At 40.2% G+C, this 22,382-nt stretch overlaps 1 protein-coding gene and 1 pseudogene across 8 annotated transcripts in view; one reads left to right on the plus strand and one right to left on the minus strand.

Moving 5' to 3' along the window:
• Positions 1–2,605: 2,605 nt before the first annotated feature.
• On the plus strand, positions 2,606–4,859 carry LOC118910490 (ferritin light chain-like; annotated as a pseudogene).
• An 8,601-nt stretch (positions 4,860–13,460) lies between these two features.
• Positions 13,461–22,382, minus strand: part of NCOA1 (nuclear receptor coactivator 1) — a 259,770-nt gene continuing 250,848 nt past the window's right edge. For 5 of the 8 annotated variants that reach the window (XM_036881618.2, XM_036881617.2, XM_036881619.2 and 2 more), the window contains 3 exons: positions 21,947–22,130; positions 19,656–19,745; positions 13,461–15,832 (listed from right to left, as the gene is read on the minus strand). In XM_036881618.2, coding sequence (XP_036737513.1) covers positions 15,662–15,832; positions 19,656–19,745; positions 21,947–22,130 — 445 coding nt within the window. In that variant the 3' untranslated portion in view covers positions 13,461–15,661. Of the gene's footprint in view, positions 15,833–15,917; positions 15,975–19,655; positions 19,746–21,946; positions 22,131–22,382 lie in introns of all 8 variants that reach the window. The other 3 variants (XM_057497398.1, XM_057497399.1, XM_057497397.1) reach the window with 3 other exon arrangements.

Below are 22,382 nucleotides of genomic sequence, written 5' to 3' on the forward strand. Positions count from 1 at the left end.
GAGAACAAAATTTTTAAAAATTGAATAACTGGTAAAAAGTTCAGAAAAAAATCAGAAGAGATGAGATCAAGGGCATAGGAAAGGACTGGCCTTGAACAGGAAGAGAAAATTTTCATGACTGAGGGAAAGGGAGTGAGAAAAGGTATGGACATAACGTAAGCAAAGAAAGTTGATGTTGACCATAGCTGCTGAAGGAATGTACTAAGCACTGTATTATACAGCATAACATAGTGGTTAAGAGCCCAGACGCTGATGCCAAATGGTCTTGAGTCCACATCCTGAATCTCATACATTCAAGCCATGTGAACTGGAACAAGTCACTCATCTTCCCTGAGACCCAGTTCCTTCATCTGTAGAATAGGAATTTGCAGGAATGTTATGTGGATTGAATGTGTTAGTAGGTACAAATGCCTTAGAACAGTGCCTGGGCACTTGGTGCTATAAAAAAAGATACTATAGGACACAGCCTTCAAAGAGCTTTCAGTCAACCAAGCTAGTCCTCTAATTCTCATTTTCCTAGGGAGTGAGGCCAACCAAGAATCATTATTCCCTGTTATTTCAAGACAATTTGGAAAATGTTTCCAAGTGACACTGCCTCTTCTAAAACATTTTTTGAAGTTCTGAATTCTGCTGTAAGACACCGTGATAAAACCAGAGAGCAATGAGTCTACATAGCTGAGAGAGAACAACTCAGGCAGATCCCCAAAACTGAGATCTGAGCACAGATAGCAGAAACTACCCCAGAGGGAAAAGTTCAGGTAGTCATGTGCTGATCCTGAGTGAGAGCACGACAATAGCAGGGAGCTTCTCATCAGCTAAGACCATTGTCATTTGGACTAGATCAGCTGTTTTCAAAGTGTGGTCCCAAATCAGCATCACTTGGGTACTTGCTGGATATGCAAATTCCAGGCCCTTCCCCACACCTACTTTATTAGAAATTGGTGCTATCTAGAAGCAGCCCCGCCCCAGGAAGCAGCCAACCTAAAAGGGAAACCATAGGTGTGGTGTTCTAGAATAAACACATTATGATAGCATATGATGGGCTCACAAGAAGGAGAGCAAGATTCCAGCACCAAGTAAACTATCTGGCCTTGCATAGCAAGTTACAAAAATGCGCTCTCGTCTACCATAAAGCAAAGATGGTGCTGCAAACCCTGGAATGGGTGACACATCTGTGCATGTAACCTATGCTTTGGTAAGTTTCTTATATGTGAAAAACATTTTACAATGAACACTGTGCTTCCATATGTGCTAATCAATCATGAGAATTTTGTGATGCAGGCAGATTCTCGAGTTTACAAATTCAGAAAAAGCTTTGACTTGCCAAAGATCAAAGTCAGGGGCAGGACTGGCATTGAAAACCAGGTATTTTGTCAGCCCAGTTTTGTCCTAATCTCCTATAGCAGGTTTCAAATTTGGTTTTCAGCCATCGTTACCAGAGAGTGGTTTGAAAAGGGGTCATGAGTAGTTCAAGCGCTGGGAAACTGTATCTTCCATTTTAAATTGGCTAATTGACATTCTAGTTATAAATCAGCCTCCTGTGACTGTGAGTTGTGTGAGTCAGAACCCCAGGGCTCAATTATCACTGGCAGAGCTGCCAAAATTGAGTTTCTGAACTTGTAGCTGAGGATCAGCACCTAGGTCATTGGTTCTCATGGCGCTGGCAGAATGCAGAGGGCTCCCCTAGAAGGATTTAAAATCATGTTTCATTGCTAATCTACATACAGTTTCCCCACAGTTGAGATGCCATCCTTGGAGTGTGACTGCACCCTCGTTGAGAATTTTGGCACTAGTGAACCACTGTTACTGATGGGAAGGTGTTAGTGTGGCAAAATGGCTGAGAACCACTGTCCTTGGCTACGATTGCGTCACAAGTGTTAGCTGTCTGCTGACATTAAGTTTAGCACGGCCCCAGCTTCCCTTTCTCTACTTTAAGACCCAGGTATGGCAGGTTTTGAACGCTGGCCTAAGGCTGTGTTTTCAGCTATGGGGGTCTTGTAAGAGCCAAATAAGTCACACCCAAATTCTGGACCCAGGTTCTTAAGAAATACGATAAAAAGCAGATGGAGAAACAAAAATATCACTTTTATAATCAAAGGGTTAGAAGATCAAAGTGATGCCTAAATGGGCCTAATTTCCTGTTCTAGGGGAAAGTGTGAATATACAGAGCAGATGCCAAAGTTTCTCCTTCGTACTGGTTATGTGGAGAAGTAGAGATAAAAACAAATCCCCCACATTCAGTCTATTAAACTTTTCTCAGTTAGTTCCACCCACTTGAGAAACATGGACTGGAAGGCAACCGCCCACCAATGAGGTCATTCATTCAACCTGCAGGAGGAAGAGTAAAGGGGGAGCAACAGACTAGGGGCATTATGACCACTCAGTAAAGGAAGAAGTGGGGATAAAGCTTTCCACCCCTCCCCAGCATAAGAAGATGGAAGGGCTTTTGAAGTACTGATGATCCCAGAGAAAGACTGATGTGGCCACACGTACAAAAAGTATTTGCTGGGAATAGGGAAGAAGGCTGAGACATCAGAAAGGAGACAGTTTGAAATAATCAAGGCACAGGACTGCGATGATGTGACTGCAAAATGAAAATCGAGCCATGGGAAATATTTTACTCCCTTATGGTACAAATGGAAAGAGTCAGGCTGGTGACAATCCCAGAGGTGTTGAGATTAAGATTAGAGAGATTGACATAAGGTTGTGTATCAATGATTTATTATTATTAAAAAAAGAGACTGAACTCTGTTATTAATGGCTACTCATTTTTGCCTTTGTTTCCTCCTCACCTGTGAATAATTCCTAACAGGAATCATTTAAACAATCAATTAAAATTTAAGGGATAATTTAAAACAATACCCTATAAAAAAGCACTATATACCTGTCATCACCATAGACAATTTAGTCTCTTTCAAAGTAGTGTTTACTGTAATGGGGATGTTTTTAGACCTTCACTGTTAGGAATGTTATTTGTTGAGAGTTTCAGCAAATACTCTGTATCAGATTAAGGAAGCTCTGGTCTGCCACTGGTTTGCTAAATCAAAAAAGAATTCATATATGGGTATTTTTTAAAATTAAATACCTTTTCTGCATCTACTAAGATGATCATATAGTTTTCCTCCATTGTTACTGTAGTGAACTGCATTGCAAGACTTCAAATATTGAACCATCTTTGTTCCTAGAGTAAAATATACTTTGACATAGTTATTTAACATGAGCGAGATGACCTAGTTAAGATTCCATCATCTTTCAGTCTCATGACTTTAAAAAACAAGTATATGTTCCTGACTTCCAAATTTGTATCTTTAGCTCCAACCACTCCCCTAAATTTCTAACCCATATATATCCAATTGCTGATTTGACATTGTTTCCTCTTGTATATCCAACAGGAATCTCAAACTTATCATGACAGAAAATGAATTAAACCTACATCTTTTCCCCTTAACTTTATTAATGGGAATTCCATCCTTCCAGTTGCTCAGGAAAAAACCTTGGAGATACTTTGTTTATTTATGTATTACTGTTTTTAAATTGAAGCATAGTTGATATAGAAGAATATTATATTGGTTTCAATTATACAACGCTGTGATTCAAACCTTGGAGTTACTTTTTTATTCTTTTCTCACACACCACATCTGATATGTTGGCAAATAGTGGTGTCTCTACTTTCAAAATACATCCAGAATCTGACAACTTCTCACAGTTTCCATTGCTATGGTCCTGGTCCAAGTCATCATGTATTGCCTGGACTATTGCAGTAGCCTCCTACAAGTCTACTTGCTTCTGAATTTGCCTTCTCTGTAACCGTTCAACACAAAACCCTGAGCGATCCTTCCAAAGCCCAAATAAGAATGTCACTCCCCTGCTTAAAATACTCTAATGACTCCCCAGCTCAGACTAAAAACCAAAGTTCTTATATTAGTCCGTAAGGCCCTATATTCCCTCCTTGACTTCCTCTCCTACTATTCTCCTGATTCTTTTTTTCTGCTCCAGCCTCAAGACTTTTGTGTCTCTTAGAAAGCTCTCTCCATATTCCCATCACTCCTGGACGCAAGAGACCCAGGGACAACCCTTCTACCAGTCTCCGACTGTCCTCCAACTTCTTCCAGTCGCCACCTTCGGACCATCTTCTCAGTCAGCCTCTGTCACGGGGACCATCCAAAACTGTTTTGAGCTTAGCTCCTTATTGCCTGTCAACCAGGAGCTCCCAGATTCATCAGAACTATTCTGCGCAAGTGGAGGCCAGCATCAACCGGCTGGTCAAACTTTATCTGCGGGCCTCCTACACCTACCGCTCTCTGGGCTTCTCTCTTCCGCAGCGATGTGGCTCTGAAGAGCAGGGGCCACTTCTGCGAGTTGGCGGAGGAGAAGAGCGAGGGTGTGGAGCTTCTCTTGAAGATGCAAAACCAGCGCAACGGCCGCGCCCTCTTCCAGGACTTGCAGAAGTGGTCCCAAGATGAGTGGGGTAAAACCCTGGACGCCACGGTTCTGGAGAAGAACCTGAACAAGGCCCTTCTGGATCTGCAGGCCCGGGGTTGCGAGCACTCAGACCCCCACCTCTGTGACTTCCTGGAGAACCACGTCCTAGAAGAGGAGGTGAAATCCTTCAAGAAGATGGGCTACCACCTGACCAACCTCTGCCAGCTGGCTGGCTCCCAGGCTGGAGCGGGTGAGTATCTCTTGGAAAGGCTCACCCTCAAGCCCGACTAGGAGCCTCTGGAGCCAGGCGGCCATAGAGGGGCCCCTCTGGCATCCCCCTGGTGCCAGGGCTTCTGCCTGAGCCTCTCCCTGCAGCCACTAAGCAGCCTTTTAACCACTCTGGAGCCCTCCCCTAAGCCATGGACCAATTGGAAACAGTTTTTTTTTCCCTTATGTACCCACAATTTATTTAGATGTTCCACAACTCTTATTTACATATATCTTGACCATTTTTGTTAGGCTACTGTATAATTTCACAACAAACTAATGAGAAAATACTATATTTACACTTCTATTAATTTATGTTCTTCACTTTTCACATATGAACTAATGTAGCAGAATAAATGTGCACTGAATAAGATTTCATGGATTTCAAATATCTGTTTACTTTACCTAATTCTAATGAAATCTCTAAAAAAACTAATGCTTTTTTTTTTTTGAGAGGGCATCTCTCATATTTATTGATCAAATGGTTGTTAACAACAATAAAATTCTGTATAGGGACTCAATGCACAATCATTAATCCACCCCAAGCCTAATTCTCATCAGTCTCCGATCTTCTGAAGCATAATGAACAAGTTCTTACACGGTGAACAAGTTCTTACATAGTGAATAAGTTCTTACATGGTGAACAGTACTAGGGCAGTCATCACAGAAACTTTCGGTTTTGCTCATGCATTATAAACTATAAACAATCAGGTCAAATATGAATACTCATTTGATTTTTATACTTGATTTATATGTGGATACCACATTTCTCTCTTTATTATTATTATTTTTAATAAAATGCTGAAGTGGTAGGTAGATACAAGATAAAGGTAGAAAACATAGTTTAGTGTTGTAAGAGAGCAAATGTAGATGATCAGGTGTGTGCCTGCAGACTATGTGTTAATCCAAGCTAGACCAGGGCAATAAAGCATCCATGTATGCAGAAGATTTCTCTCAGAACATGAGGGGGGAGGTTCTAAACCTCACCTCTGTTGATCCCCAATTTCTCACCTGATGGCCCCCCTGCGACTGTGCCTGTCTTAGGTTGTTCCTCCCTTGAGGAATCTTACCCGTCTCTGGCTAACCAGTCATCTTCCGGGGCCATACAAGGAAATGTAAAGTTGGTAAGTGAGAGAGAAGCCTTACTGTTTGAAAAGGTTAGCTTTTTACTTCTTTGCATATTTATGCCCTGTGGCTTCTATGCCCAGCATTTGTCTTGAGGTGTCTTTACCACTTGGAAGAATTATGATACTCGGTAAATTTGATATGAGGCACGATTTCTATTTAAGGGTTGTAATTAGGAAGGAAGAAGAAAATCTATAGAAGTAACAGGCGGAAGAAAACCTGGGAAGATTGATTATTTCTTTGACATATCTTCTTGTAGAGTAACTTCAGCATGTATAGGTTTTAAACTACTAATTAAATTGCGCGCACACATTAACATAATAGGAATACAGTTACCTAACCAAAGCAGACCTACAATTACCAGCCATCTCCAGTGAAACCAAGAAAACCAGTTAGGCACCCTAGGCATTTGTGAAAACTTATCTATGATATGATGGATATTGTCTAATTGAACTTGAATAGTTTGAGAAAAAACAGACAAATTAAAACAACCCATTCCTGGGAACTGTTCACATCCCATATGTTCTTTTAACAGTAGATAGTCTGTAGTCACAAGATTTTGGAGTGCTGCAACTTGCACTTCTCCTAATTCTTGGAAACAGTTTTTTGCAGGAAAAAAAAAGTTACCTTCTCTGAAGACCTGTTCTTTGTTACCTGTTTAAACGGCAACCACTTCCCTGCAGTAGTACTGGATCTCTTTCCTACTTAATTGTTCTTCGCAGCACTTATGATCTGACACACCACATATTTTGTTCATTTGTCAATCAACTTTGATTAGAATGCAAGCTTCAGGAGGGCAGGGATTTTCATCCAAACTCTTGGAAAGGGCAGCTAAAAGCTAGGCTTCTAAGTTTTGTTTGTTTCTGGATGTAGTCCCAGTGCCTGGAATAGTACCTGGCAAATATTAGGCTAAATTAATATGTGTTGACTGAAAATATATATTGTTATTACTATTTGTGGAGAAAGTGAAGGTTCTTACCGTCAGGATTCTCATCTGGCCCTGGTGGGCTGGCTCACTACACACATGTGGGCAATACATTGTTACTGATTGTTACTGACTGTTCAGTGCTCTGGGCTGCTGCATGGCTGCAGGGCTGCAAGGGTGCTGGAGAGCAGAGGCTGGAGTGGTGGCAGCTCTGAGGACAGAGACTGAGACGGCTGCAGGGGCAGAGAGGCCGAGACCAGACTGCTGCCTGCAGACTTGCTCTGAGTGGATGGGATTCTAGTGATTGACCTGCAACCTTGGGAATAAAGTTGGGTATAAACCCTTTTGCCTCTCAACGTTCCACTGTCATTTTTTTCAGTCTCATTGAATCCATAGTGAACTTGTCCAGAGATGAAACCCACTGCAAGACATTACTTTAAAAAAATACTTATTCTTTCAAATAGCTAATGTGCAATATTTTAAAAGATAAACTCTTAATTCTAAAGATTTCCAAGACTATCCACAACTTACTTTTGAGCTGGAAATTGAGTGACTGAAGACATCTCTTTACTTGGGGTTATAAAAATCATGTATCAAAGATTGATTTAAAAGCATGTGTTACACTTTTTTCTACTCTTGAAAATGTCCTTAATAAAATGCTTTAAAAAAGCTTTCAAGGTAGGATGGAATCTTAAAGCCTAAGCTTAGATGTGCATGAATCTTTAAACAGAGTATGTTCTATGTGTAGTCTTTTTCCCAGTTGATTTTGGTTGAACTTTAAAAGTCTAGCTTACTAAGTAATTATCATTTAAAATACAGTTGTTAACAGCAGAAGAATGTTAAGAAGGAAAGCTAGTTAAAAAAAATTAATACCTGTCTTGCCAATGGGTTTTAAGCCCCGGGCAAGTTTGCTATGGATTCAGTAGCACCAAAGAAATTGACAGCAAAATGTTCCTGGGGTGAAAGGGTTATACCCAACTTTGTTTCCAGGTGGCAGATCAGTCACTAAAATCCCGTTCACTCTGAGTGAGTCTGTATGCAGCAAGCCGGTCTCTGCCTCTGGGCCCCTCTGCACAGTTGTCCTGTACAGCCGTCCTCTGGGCCTCTGTCCTCGGCGCTGCCACCACTCCAGCCTCTGCTGTGCTCTCCTGCAGCCTTGCAGCCGTGCCACCATGTCACCCAGAGCACTGGGTGGAGCTCTTTCTATAGAGTCAACAGCCATGTATTGTCCACAGGTGTGCAGTGAGCTAGTCAACCAGGGCCAGGTGAGAATCCTGGCCACAGGAACTCTCATTTTATCCACAATGCCTATTTTATAAAAGTTTTCAAGTTGAAAAGGAGAATGAACAGGAAATATGCAATCTAAAATTTAGTACAGGAAGGTGCATGATAAATTATGTTAGATTTAAAAACAATCAAAGCAGAATGAGCAGGGCTGGCTCTTTAGGTATGAGGAAAGGAATTCAAGGTAGGACATTTGTTCTGTTAAAGGAAGGTCTGTCTGTTCATTGACCTGCCCCACCTGTCTACTTCCTAAGTAGGTTAGTCACTCAGCTTCAAGAGGTACTCGTTTTAAAGGCTGATCTAATATAAAGTTCAGAGAGCCGTCTTATTTTTAATTTCATCTTGAATCACTTTCAGTGGCATTATGTTACAGGTCAAAGAGTAGGGCATTCTATATAACCATTGTAAAAGATTTTTAGACTCTGTTGGTGGGAAAGCCATATGCATTTAGTAGAAACCGCACTTTGAATTTTGATCTTTCCTGGGCTAGTGATGTGCAGTTAGATACTCTCTCCTCTTTCCTGACGCTGGGCAGTGGCAGTGGGCAGCAGCTCCCGTCAGCCACGCAGTCACAAGGGTAAACAACAGTACACACTTAGAATCCTTGTTTTACACTTTTAGTACAGTTCAATAAATTACATGAGATGCTCAACACTTGGTAGTAAAACAGGCTTTGTGATAGATGATTTTGCCTATCTGTAGGCTAATGTAAGTGTTCTGAGCATGTTTAAGGTAAACTAGGTTAAGCTATGATGTTCAGTAGGTTGGGTGTATTAAATGCATTTTTGACTTAAGATATTTCCAACTTACTATAGGGTTTATCCAGGCATAACCCCACTGTAAGTTGAGGAGTATCTGTACTCATTTTGGGAGGGAAAACTGGGATTGTCTCTCCTGATCTGTCTTTTTGCTCAACTAAGACTATTCATCCCAATCAGCTGATTTTCAGAGAAGTAATTTCTGAGAAAAGGATTTAACAGAACCATACATAATCAATATAAAGCTTGAGAGTGTGATGTATTACTTTTGAGTAACTTACATGTGCACTGATTTTTATAAAACAATCCTTAAATATGGAAGTATTAAAGGGAACTGCTAACATCCCGCAAATTCCCAAGTATGTGGAGGCTCACATTTCATGAAAAAAAGTAACAGTCTTCAATATAGAATTGTGACCTTGTCTTGAACTCTTGGACACTTTTCAACCTTTCATTAGCTCAATAATCCAGACCCTACCTAGGAAGACAACTCAATGCCTGGTCTGTCCATCAGCTCCTTTCCCTTATGAAAAATACTGCTCCTGAATCTATTTCTTTAATCAGCAGTGAAGAGCCCACTATGTGGAAGGCTCTGAGGGGGTTAAAACAAAGAGAGAGAGACAGGGACCTCTTCTTTAAGAAGCTTACAACTTGGTCGAAAAAAAAAACCAGATGTACCTGCAATCCATTTCCAAATGGAGGCCCAAACACTGCAGCAGAGCAGGAGAGAAGAGGGGGCTGACTTGAGTGGGAACTGGGGGGGGCTCCTTGGAAGGGTATCTAAAACCTAGACTTCTAAACGGCATCTAAATCGAAGCCTTTGAGGATGAGTAAGAACAAGAATGAGGCTGAGGAAAGAATGAATATGACAGTGGAAGTTGAGAACATAGATAGGAAATTCAAGGATAAAGACCAGATCAGGGTGGCAAGATCATTTGTTCACAGAGGATGTAGAGTGATGATGTTTATGAGACAGACTGATTTCAGATCAACCACAGGCAAGCAGTAGTCACTAATGGATTCTGAAGATTGTGTTCAGAACAAGTGCTCTGATGGTTGTGTGAAGAATGTCTGTAAAAGGCATGGCAGTGGTTACTGTAATCACCCAAAGAAAGAAATTAAGTCCTGAATTCCATCTGATTAATAGGGTTAGAAAGGGGAAGGTAGCTATAAAGCACTACAAAGGATACCTTTTTGCAATTTGGTGAGACAAGTAGGAGGAAGTTGAAAATGGCCACTGATAGAATGATGATGTAATTAGTTCAGATAAGGGCACAAGAACATACTTTTGGGGAAGTCAGCTATTCGGTTTGGGACTTAAGTTTGAGGTGTGGGGTCAGGAGTGGGATCTTTCCATGTGGCAATGTACACCAGTTGGAAGTTAGGACTGCATCTGGAGAGAGATCTTGGCCATAAGAGTGGATTTAAGATCTATATAAATGTAAGTGGTAGTAAGTTCATGGGAAAAGCGGAAATTTTTGAGAGTACAGGGACTTGCTTGAGAACTATTGCCCTCATACAAATTTTAAAATGAAAAAAAGAATCTGTTCTAACATCCTCAAAATTAGCGCCCAGTTGTATTTTCAAAATGGAAACCCCAACAAGCTTTTAAGGAACCTAAGTTCCAGAGAGCAACTTGTAACTCATCAGGACTCCCTCAGTCTTTGTGTGTCACTGGCTAATGGTACTTTTTTCTCTTAATAGTTGTACAGTGGAAACACTGGCAGGTTCCATCACAAAATCCAAGGATTGACTCTTGGGTCCAGCACTTCCTACCACCTGACCATAAACCTGAGCATCAGTTTCACCATCTGTAAAATGGGGGCTATGACCTACTCTAATTGCTTCATAGGATTTTGAAGATCAAAGGACAATATTGTATATGAAAGTGCTATACAAACTAAGAAATTATTAGCACAAGAGTGAGAATTAGCCTAGCATATTGCCTGACAGAGTAGAAATGAAAAGTATTTAGCTGATACAGAATAGCCATTTTTAGGAAGAGTATCTCAGAACTTTCTACACTGCTCATCACAGCATCTGTATTGTAAGCTCACCAAAAATAGAGAAAAAAACTTTAGTCTCAAGTGTTTTTATCCTGGACCTTGGGACCTCTGGGCATTGGAGTGGGAGAAAACCTTAATGGAATAGAAATTATTCCTGTTAACATTTTAATTCTTATTTTCCCAAGCCAGTGTCTCAGGTTCGTCAGGGATACTGTGGGCATTGCTTGGTTCCACAGGTCACACATGCTGCTGAAGCACAGACAGTTAGACCAGAGAGGAACTCTAGCTCAGGAGAAAGATACTCCTCAGAAGGACCAAGAGCCAGGGAAAACTGAATGCTCCCATGATCTGATCCAAGGAACCAAGTATCCTAGGACTGCAGGACTCTGCCTCTCCTCCGTCAGACACTTTATACCTGCCCCAGAAGGAGCCCCCATTTTCCAAAATTCTTTAAGCTAAAGGGGATAACACTGCAGTTTTACGGACCCCCTTCTTCATTTAGTATTTGTATGCCAGGACAGAATGCCTCTCCCAAAACTGCAGCGGGACACCCTGCTGACCTTATGCCCGAGTTCACCCCGTTAGGCCTCCACAAGGTGGGCTCTGCCTGCCTCCAGAGAAGGAGCCAGGTCATCTCTTCTCAGTCCTGGTGCTCTCACCCCTTTTCAAATCCTGTTTTTAGAAGTTATTTCTAAGGTCACACACTGAGATTAGAGTCTACAGGCTAAATCATATAGTCTAGGAGAGTGAATCCAGAATTTGCAATTAGAAGACTTGGTTTCAAGTTCCAATTCCACTGATAAAGTGTTTGTGTCATAATCTTTCAGTTTGTTTTCTCTTTTTAACAACTTTCTCAAAGGACTGCAGAGGATTAAATGAGATAATGTACCTAAAAGTACTCTAGAAATTGTTCGAGCACAAATCTATTTTCCATCATGTTTTTAACATTGTCCTCAGCTACAACAGATTATTGTGTAACAGATATAAAAGCCCATACTTCTGGCTGGATAGGGCTAGTTATGGAAGAGACCTTAGCTACTGGCTGGTACAATTTCCAAGTGAGGATCCCAAAATCTAGTTCACGTCCCTCCTGGAGCCAAAGGCTGACTTACATTACCTTTCAGTCCACCAGCTGACATGATTCCCATAACATGTTTATGAGAACTTATCAACTAGCAATTTAAAAAGTCAACTCTCTAGGGGTTCCTTCCTGTCTCCAGGCCTTCACACATGCTGTTCCTCGGGATTCCCAACCTGCTCTTCGCTGAGCTACTTTCTTACCACCCTGCAGATCTCACCTCAAATGCCATTTCTTCCTCGAGGAAACCTTCCTTGATTCTCCAGACGAGGTCTCACTCACAAATAACTTCTCACTCTACTTTATACCACTTAATTCAGTTGTGATTACAATGATGGTAAATCCCCCCGTGTGAATATAAACTCCGGGAGGGCAGGGTTCATGTCTGTCTGGATCCTTCCATGTCCTTAGTGCCTTGGATAGATTTAGTGTTGAGCCAGAGCTTTGCGTTTCTTCAGTCTTGTTAAAAGCTCTCATGGCAATGAAAATAAAATATAGAAAGAAAACTAATTTAGCAGTGGCAGAAAAGGTTCTGGATGGAGGAATGCTTCCTTTGGTACTTTTCTCCAATAAAAAGAATTTATGGACTTAATTAAACTATCAGGCTTTTTCAGAGGTATAGGAACAGGCAAGGGTCAAGCTTGCTCTGAATTATTCACTTTATTCAAGTGTAGCTGCTCTTCTGGGAAAAGCAGTTAATATCAACAAAGAAATCAGCACAACTTCCTTTGAAAACAGGTAACTGTCCTTTCTTTTTCTTTGATTGCCAGGGCCCAGGAGACAGTTTCTAGGTTCGGAACCTTTCTTAGGAAAAACCATCAAGAAGCTGAGGTTCTCTGTCAACCTCACTTTTCCCTCAATTGTTTTATTGTTTTTCTAAAGGCCTTCCCACCTTAATTCAGGATAAATTTAAATCAACACTCAGCCTCATGTAAGAGAAATATTATTTTTACCTTATCCCAACTTGAAGGAAAAAGGTTTTGTTGTCCCACATGCATAACTTCAGACAACAGCTCCCAAGTCTATGCGTATTTATGCACAGTAACGTGTGTAGGATAAAGACCCTCCTCTGTCCTCTAGAATCACATTTGCTTAACCTCCTTACCTAGCCCAGTGTGGGTAGATTTAGGCTGCCTTAAAGACATACAAACAAGAAACAGGGTCCAGTTTTTATAAAATGCATTGACAAACTGAAGGAGCCTCCTCAAGTAAGATTCAACATCTTTACAATCTATATAGTAATAGTAGATGTTAATATATAAAAACCAATGATCGAGCGAGACTTGGTATCCTGTGGCTAGGAAGTGCTGCCTGGACCACATCTCCTGGGTCAAGAAACAGCAGACCAAAATGCTTAATCATTAGACAAATGGTCAAAGTCAGTTTCCTTAAGTCCCACTATCACAATTTCACTTTGACTTTCTCAAATTTCACTGGGCTGCTTCATATTAGGGTGACTTCTGGTTCATATTAGGGTGACTTTGAGGATCTCTGGCTTTTCTTAATCCTTTAATTACTCGTTAATCATTTTGGGCTTTGGCAACTCCTGCAGGATGTAGATTTCATTTCTTCCCTGTAAATGAAGAGGCAACCCATGAGGTTGTTAAACAAATTCTATTCAGTAGCTGGAAAAGTGAACTTCCTGTGGAATGACAGGAATTACAGAGAAGCAAGCAATTTTATTTTCCTCAAATGTAGCAATAATTTTAATCTGTACATACATAAAACAAACAGTGCAATTATAAAACCTTGAAGGTGACATGCATACTTTAAGGTGCAGTTGGGGTTGGGGAGGATGTTAGCATCTCCAATTTTCGTTACCACTTTTTCTTTTTACTAGTTCCTTATGCAAAAGCACTGAGTCAGGAAACTTCATCTGGAATGCTGAAGTTAAAGGTGAACTTCCTGAAGTCTGTACGCTTAAATACCACAAACAAAACAGAAATGACCTCCTAAAGCAGTTTGGTAGGGGCTAGTGTAGTATGGCCGGGCTTTCAAGCTGGGAATGAATGAAATCGGGGATGCATTTTCTGAAAAACTAAAAGAGATAATGTTTGTAACTGAGTGTTCTACTTCTGTTTCATAGTTGCTACCCACATGAGCCCTTCCACCAGCCTTTACTCGGTATAGTTTCTGAATAGATGCTGTTCAATGGAGTTATTTTTAACTAAGGGTGGCGAGATGCAGAAAGGAGGACCTGGGAAAATGGCTTCTTCCTTGATGTCTGAGTCCATCCTCCTCTTCCACTGTTAGTTCTACGGCCTCTTCTCTGCCATGGAAGCAGAGGTAGCTGCTGCACAATGTCAGATGCTGTCATCATTCACAGGCCCAGAGGTGCAGGTAAAGATGAGCAATGGGGATCTACCTTTGCTTATTCCACAATCCCAAGCTTTCATGGCCTTGCAGTGGAACTTCTAGAACTAGAAGGTCAGTTTCCTGGGTCCTTGCCTGAGAGGTCAGGATGGGACGAGACGTGGCAGAGTGACAAGACACAAGGGGAAAATATGGTACCAATTAGCCTCAGAGCAGGACAGAGAAATATATATTTGCACTGAGGAAAATTCAAATTCCCAAAGCTGATCTTAAAAAATGAAGATTTTCTTTGTGTACTACTTTTTCTCTGAACAAGTAGCCTGTGCACTTTGGGTGATAACTCCTTGCACTGCCCTCAAGTCAGATGATCCCAGAGATCCTGGAGGGCAGTGTGCTCGAGCTCATCCGCAACAGCTCTTTCTGGCAGTGGCATTTTGATTTGAACCTCAAAGTAAATCCATACATGGAGTCACAGTTGTTAAGATAATGAAATATTACTAGCCAAGTATAACTGCAATTCAACCAATGTTATATTTCACACACAAATTTAGAAAACTCAAGAGTATGATAATAAAACCATAAAATTAAAAGGAAATCAATTTCTACAAGAAATCAAATATATTTACAGTGAGATTTAAAGGGAAAAATAAGCTACCTGGATCGTAATTTTTATTTTAAATAACTTTAGCTACCTCAGCTGTTAATACAATAAAAGCAGAAAGAACAGGCTGCCTTGTTTCCAGATTTAATCAGAAAATTGTATCTACTGTAACTGATATAACTCGCGTCTTGTCTTTTACCCTCTCATCAAAAATTATTGCATTTTCCCCTAAATTGTATTTTTTGGATTCCTCTGTGAATATACTCATTTTGTCCTCATTCCTGGAGGCATCTTGGTTTAAATCCATCTTTAAAAAAAGGAGAAGGGGTACATATGAGGAGGCAAAATATTCTCTTGAAGCCAACAGACACAGAGTTGCTAGAAGCTGATTGTACACACAAGCGGCCTGGGGTCGGGAAGGGGAGGGCTGTTGACTTAGAGACATGTGACAGCCTTTGGTGGACGGGCACAGGCAGAGCCCCAAGGGCCCTTCTCCCTTGGCAGGGCCGGGACCAAGCCAGCAGAGACGGAGCTTCATCTCCCCTTGGAACTTGTCCTTTTGGTTCTCTTCCAGAAGCCTTCATCCAGTTAAGAAGCCAATGACTGATTACAAAAATAAGAATAATTAAATTTGGCTCAAGAAATAGATTGTCCAACTGTTCTACCTTGTTATTTTTTCAATATCCAAGGCCTTTACAAAGAAACAAAAACATCTCTCAATTTCCCAACAAAAGTGAACTCCATTTTTTTTTTTTTTGCTCCAAATGCTACGACCTGAAGAATGGCTGCAGATTGAGATATCAAAAATCTCAGAAAAATATATAATATATTTGTATATCTCTGTATGTCTATTATTTAAATTTCACATTCCTTTAAAAGTGGTTATTCAGTCAGTAGCTGCTGAAGGAGGCTCTTCTGCTGGGCCTGGGGGGTCTGTGGTCCTGCCGTGGGTTTTTGAGTTCCCAGTGGACCAGGCTGGTTCAGGTAAGGGTCCCCGCCTACCAGATTCACTGTACACTGGACGTCAGCAAACACCTGAACCTGTTGCACCTGCTGGAACACAAATAAAAGATGTGTTTAGACAGAAGGGTCTGCCCCCCCGGCTTATGAGTGGGTACTACTTGAAGTGGAAACTCACTAGAGCATTCCTCTAGTCTGTAGTCACCACAGAGAAGAACTCTTCTGTCTTCTTGTCCTACAAAAAGAAAATCGCTGCACTCATTTTGCTCAGGGTTCTGGAAAGTTCACACTTTAAAAATAAAATCAAAATCGGAATGGTCAAGCCTCCTATGGGGTTGCCATCAATACTGAAAGTGAGCATCATTGCTAGTGTTGCCAAGATTGGGAAAAGCCCAGTTTCAGAGTCTGGGTATCCAGTGGTGGGTTTAAAAATCTACATATATTATTTGTAAAACTGGCTATAAAAGCATTCTATGGATGACTTTAGCAAGATAAAAAAATTTTTATGATAGAAAATTAAGGGCTTTAACCCAGTATTAGCAAAATAAAATCCACCACAACTCAGTAATAGGACATTAGCATTACTAAAGTTAATGTCCAGAAGATTTGTGTAGTATCTAAATACACTATTACATATAGCTCCTTTACATATTGCCTTGAGAATTACAGCAAAATATTGGAACAATTTTATGTTTATCTTCTTTTTCCTGATAGACAATCCATTTAAACACATGAGCTAAAAATAACAGTAAACTTACAGCTGTGAACAGTGTGAATTTTCCCTTTAACTATGTTCAGTAATAGTACACATATTCCTTAAAAATGTCTAAAGTTGCATAGTTCTAGCATTTTTCTACTGGGAAAACAAAGCCAGAAGTTAGTTTCTACCTACCAGCCTTATTACAAAGCCATCTGTAGAAGTGATTAAGGCCAATGGCCCACTTGTGAATGTTCCAGACCAAGAATGGAGATGTCCTCTACATCTAACAGCGTCTCAAGCATTTGGCAAACTTGTGTCTCATGTTTAACAGAATCATGAAGTATTTTAGATAACTGTTCCATTTTTTTGCTTATTCATCACTAGTTCATACCAATCACACTCAGCTTTTCTGAAAACTCTATCTTGATTGAATAAAAGTTGTTTTCCATCAACCTTCACTGGCCAAATGTCAAGTGTCCCAACCATCGCACTGCTAAGTCTGGCGCCAGCGTTGCCTCCTCTCGACCCACCTATGCGTCCACCCCACCCTTCAGGGAAGGCCCACACCCTGAGCTGAACGTTCTCAGTGCCTGATGGATTAAACCTCTACTTAAATCAGCATTTCTCTCATTCTTCTTTTCTCCCCATTTCCCAAATTTTGCTTCTTGCCCACAGATGCTCCTATTTTTTTTTCCTTCTCCTTGGGGCTCTTTCTCTTAAATCTAACATACACCAATTCTCTGAATCCATTCTCTCGCTACCTCCGTGCCCTCCCTCTCACCTTTGTTCTCCCCAACTTTTCATTCCTAATCTTCTCCTTCCAGAGTGCTACTCCTGGCCTTCCTCTGTCCCCTTGTCAACGACCCCCCGATTAGACCTCTGCCTGCTTCTCTCATCTCTGTGCTCTCTTCTCTCTCGTCTTGCCTCCTCCCCACCCCTGCTCTCTACAGACCGCTGGCCCCCAATCCTCCCCGAGGCCTCCTTTCCTTGTTCTTTTCCTTCTCCTTTTCTGAACAGCTGTCTAAACATCTTGTCTAATTCACTCCTCTGCTTCTGTTTGGCAAACTGAGAAACACTGGAGCCAACAGAGTTCATGGTCGACTACAAGACAAAGAAGATTCTGCCACTGAAACTTAACATGAGCACAAACTACAGTGCTTTTAGGCACTGAGGTTTTTAAAATTAAATAACACAAAATTTCATGTTTATATGGCTGATCATAAGAAATACTGGGGCAGAGCATAAGGTGTTTCTGTCTCCAAACACTTAAAAACATTCTTGATAAAGGCATGATCAAACAAACTAGAGAGAAAATTCTGCTTCTTTAAGAAGAATGCTTTTTTTAAGTTACTCTATTTGGAAATTTAAAAAATAAAAAAGATGAAACCAAACCCCAAAAAGTACACATTTCAACCATTTTGAACTATTACTTAAAAACAGGCTTCCTTAGACCAGACCTCAAAGGACTTTGGGTATTGCTAAACCTTCACAGACAGGCAAAGGAAGATGCAAGTGAAGCTCGGATTTGCCAGGTGAGGAGATGGTGTGAGAGCTGAGTCCCAACTTTTTGAGATTTCTAGCAGAGTTCTGACTTCAATTCAAATACCGTCCCAGGTCTCTGGAACCTTAAACTTGGGTTGTTTCAACTAATTTGTCAAGCTGCCTGGTATATGTCAGCATAGGTGTGAGACTTCGGAGAATGCAGTGAGTGAAGACTTCATATCCCCCATTACGAAACCCCTCTTCTCCCCCAGAGGCTCAGATCCTGTCTCCTGATGCTCTGGCTATCAATACAGCCTCCTAACTGGTCTTTCTCCTGTGGAGCTGGCTGCCCAGGGCTCCCCCTTTCCCCTCTACTGCCCCAAGATGGCACTTTCATCACTGTTTCGCTTCACTGTTTACTTTGTCTGCAGGACTGAATCCAAATCCTTAGTTTAACATTGAAGGTTGCTGGGTATTTGTCCCAAACTACTTTACCAATTTTAATTCCTATGAATTCTTATTACAAACCCTTTCCCTTCAGTGGATTTGGTTTCCCAGGACTATGGTAGGATACTACTGTTTCCCTGTCTCTGTACTCTCTACTTCCAATCCCCTAGACTTTCAAGTTCACCCCCTTGCCCGGACTCCAACAGCCATGATAACTTTCTCCTCCACTTTGCCTTGCTGTCCTTCAAGGCCCAGTTCAGTCCCATCTCCTAAATGTAAAGTGTAAATGCTCTTCTGTCTCAGCAATTTTCTATTTCTTTTAATGTTATGGCTCTTGTTACTTGTAACATAAATTTGAGTTTGCCTTCTTTAATTATATGACAATTTATGTGCATATGCCTATATGTTTTATCTTTCAACAAGACCTAAGTGGTATGGTAGAAAGAACACAGACTTTGCTATTAGAAAGACCAAGGTTTGAACATCAGCTCTGCCACTTTCTAGCTTGGTGAATTATGCATGTAGTTAAATCTCCTTGGGTTTTGTTTCTTCATCTGTGAAAAAAGGAATACTGCCTCCTTCATAGGGTTATAGTGAGGCTTACATGAGATAAAGCAAATAGTGCCTAGCATAGTGCCTGGCAAATCCTAAGCACTTCACAAATGAAACTTCCTTTACTCGCATCTCCCCACAGTTCACCTAAAGGGCAAATATGTCTCATTTCTTTGTATCTCCACCTTAGCATAATTCCTGTATTAAGGGGATTAAAGACTAAACCAAACTTACTGAAGTGAATTAAAACCTCCAAAGCTTCTAAATTTGGGTTACTATAGGAAAATGGCTACCTAGTTGTATTATCTTTAAACAAACTTCTAAAAGAAGGCAGAGTATATAGAAAGAACTTTATTTAGTCTGAATTTACTGAGATCTTTTGAGTTATTTTGATTATATCTGAGTTTTAACACTGTTTACTTCAAAAATAACAATTAGCAGCCACCATTTGTGATCCTTTTATCCCATCTAAACAGTGAATTAAAGCTTCTGGAAGTCCATTTCATTTAACAATTTCAACATCCTATAAGCAGGTGTCTTGCTAGTTCTGTTGGTGAGACAGGACCTCAGGAGAATTCCCGACAAGCCCAGGATGATACAGCTAAGAAGAGTAGATCCAGAACTCACATCCAGGTCCGACTCCCAAGGTCAGGCTTTTAACCACGATGCTACACAAAGTTTTCTGTGTACCTAGAATACATTTGATAGCTCTGGGCTTAGAATTTTCTTACTGACCTGGGTTCCATCTGCTTCTGTTTTGAGAAGGTCAGTGGATGAGAGCTGGTTGCAGTAGAGGCCTGTGTGTCTCAGTGCTGGATCATTTATCTATTAAAAATAAATACAAGACCAAATTACAAGCTAGTTGTTTAAGATGAAGACCAAATTCTTCAATGAAAAACAATCTCACTGACAGAAGAGTAATAGGGAGACAGCAGAAATAAAACAGCAATTCACTGGGTTGTTAGAAGTCAGGATAGCAGTTTCCTTTGAAGGGGTGGAGAGTGATGTGTAAGGGAGCGTAGGGGAACCTCTGGTGTGCTGCAGGTAATGTTCTGTTTCTTGACTGATCTGCATAATAGCTATAAAAGTGTGCTCAGTTTTTGAAAATTCATCTAGTTGTATATTTTTTCATATATCCCTACATATGATACTTCAATAAAAAGTTTATTCACACACACAAAAGCTAATTAGCAAAAGACTTCTACTTCAGGTCAAGATTCAGTAACAGGAACCAGATTTATCCTCTGCCTGAATCAAAATACATGAAACAAAGGCACTCCAGGGACTGGACAAGGGCAGTGAAGGAGAGTCATCCCAGAGTTGGGAAACACTTGAGGTAACTTCTGTGCCTACCCCAGACTACTGCCTAGGAAGAATTTATAGGCTGCAGTGTAAAACTGCTCCCAAGTAACCTAACCATTCCCAGGACAAAGCTCAAGAATACTTATAGGAAAATTGACAAGGTAAAATTCACATATCTGGCATCCAATAAAAAACCACCAGCCAGGCATACAAAGTAGCATAAAATTAGCACACATAATGCAAAGTCAATCAATTGAAACCAATCCCAAATAAGGAGATAAAATGGATTAAAGCATTCAATTAAATCCAACAAAAAAGGCAAGAGGTGGGACAAAGAGAAAACAAAAAAACCCCGACAGATTTAAATCCAACTATATCAATAATCACATTAAATAAAAATGGACTAACCACTTTAGTTAAAAGGCAGAGATGGCTGAATTGCATAAAAAAGCAAGATTCAACTTCGTAGAAAATACATTTTAAATGTAATATTCTTTTACTTACTTCATTTTAAAAATTATTTTGTTTTAATCTACTGGAGATACTGAATAAGTCTATTAACTGAATAACAAGGTAACAACAAGGACAGGAAACAATTCTATTTAGGTCTTTTATTTTGCTGTAAGATATGGATCACCAAATTGTTGGTTTTTCCTAATCTCCTTTGGGTTTACTATATAATAACTATGGAGGGATTTAAAAAAAAATTCATATCAAAAAAGAATTCTGTAGAAAAGGTAATCAGTGTTTACATGTTTTTAAGACTTCCTGTAAATCATGGCTACATGGTCACTATAGTCTAGTCACCATAGTCTACTTTGTGGTCACTGATAATGAGAATAGTAACTACAGTGAGTTGCTCCAATGGTCTTCAATGTCAGTTTGAATTTAGTCATTCACTCCTTAAAAATCTTCAGGAGGTTCCAGGATAAACAATAAACATTCTGATGGCCTGCAACACTCCTGAAAAGCTTAGCAAATAAACTCAGCTCTAAATATAAATATCCCTTTAACATTCATTAGATTCTTCTTAACCTCTATTCCTGCTTAAGTCATATTGTGATAACCAGTCTTGAATGTTGTTTTCTATGCTCTTTCTTTAGATTTTCCATGAAGACTTTTCTAAGCAGGCCCCTTTTCATTTAAGCCCTCAGTAGTTAATTGTATATACCCCTAATCTGAAACATAAATATGTATGCTCCTATGGGGGTCCAACTCTTACATAGTTGCTCTGTCCTACTATTTGACTGATCCTTTATTTATGTTGTATCTCCCCAATTTGTTAATATTATCTCCTACAGACCTATCTTTGCACACAGTAAGTACTGAATAAATGTTGAATTGAAAGGGAGAAATGTAAGAAAGTGTTCAGAATATAAAGGGGTTAAAGGTCCAAGCCAATGTATTATATGAATCATTTTATATTAAATCTAAAACCCTAAAATCTCACGAGACTAAGACCTTATAAGTTTTGTCAAAATTTTCATTGTTTCTCCTAAGGGATTATAATTGTGTAAAGATAGTGGGAAAGAAGAAAGAAGTGTGGTCCTCCACCATCAGCCCACCAGCCCATCAGTTTTATTGAGAAAGAACTGACATACATCACTGTATGGTGTGGTTATTTTTGATGAATAACTGTGAACATATCGATTTTCCTTGGAATAATAAACTGTGGCATGGGTGTGTGTGGACTGGGTAGCAAGTGTTCCAGTTGTGCTCCTTACCTGCTCAGGGCACACAGTGTTCATTCCTGGCATCTGCAAAGAGTTCATCTGCATCTGGCCCATCATTGGGTTCATGTTCTGAACATTTGTGTTTCCACCTGCCATGGACACCGTGATGCTCATATTGTTGTACACTCCTGGCTGTGCAGGTGTGGGCTGGTTCTGGACAGCTTGACTGAATACACTGTTAACTCAAAAACAATCCCAATTACATCCACTGATCATGAACATGGGGTAACGTGATTGGACTCTGTTTCTTTTTTGTTAGATAAATTTCAAAGAAAATATTTTACATTCTTAAGTTATAAGTAAGACTATATCTTATTATAATATGTAAGGATTGAGTATAATTCAGATGCATTTTGAACTCTGCCCAAGGGATTTAATAAGTAAAAAGAGCTCTTTTATTAATTGAAATATCATTAATATTCAATCT

Source organism: Manis pentadactyla, chromosome 2, assembly GCF_030020395.1.
Source record: "Manis pentadactyla isolate mManPen7 chromosome 2, mManPen7.hap1, whole genome shotgun sequence".
In the NCBI taxonomy this organism is placed as follows: Eukaryota; Metazoa; Chordata; class Mammalia; order Pholidota; family Manidae; genus Manis; species Manis pentadactyla.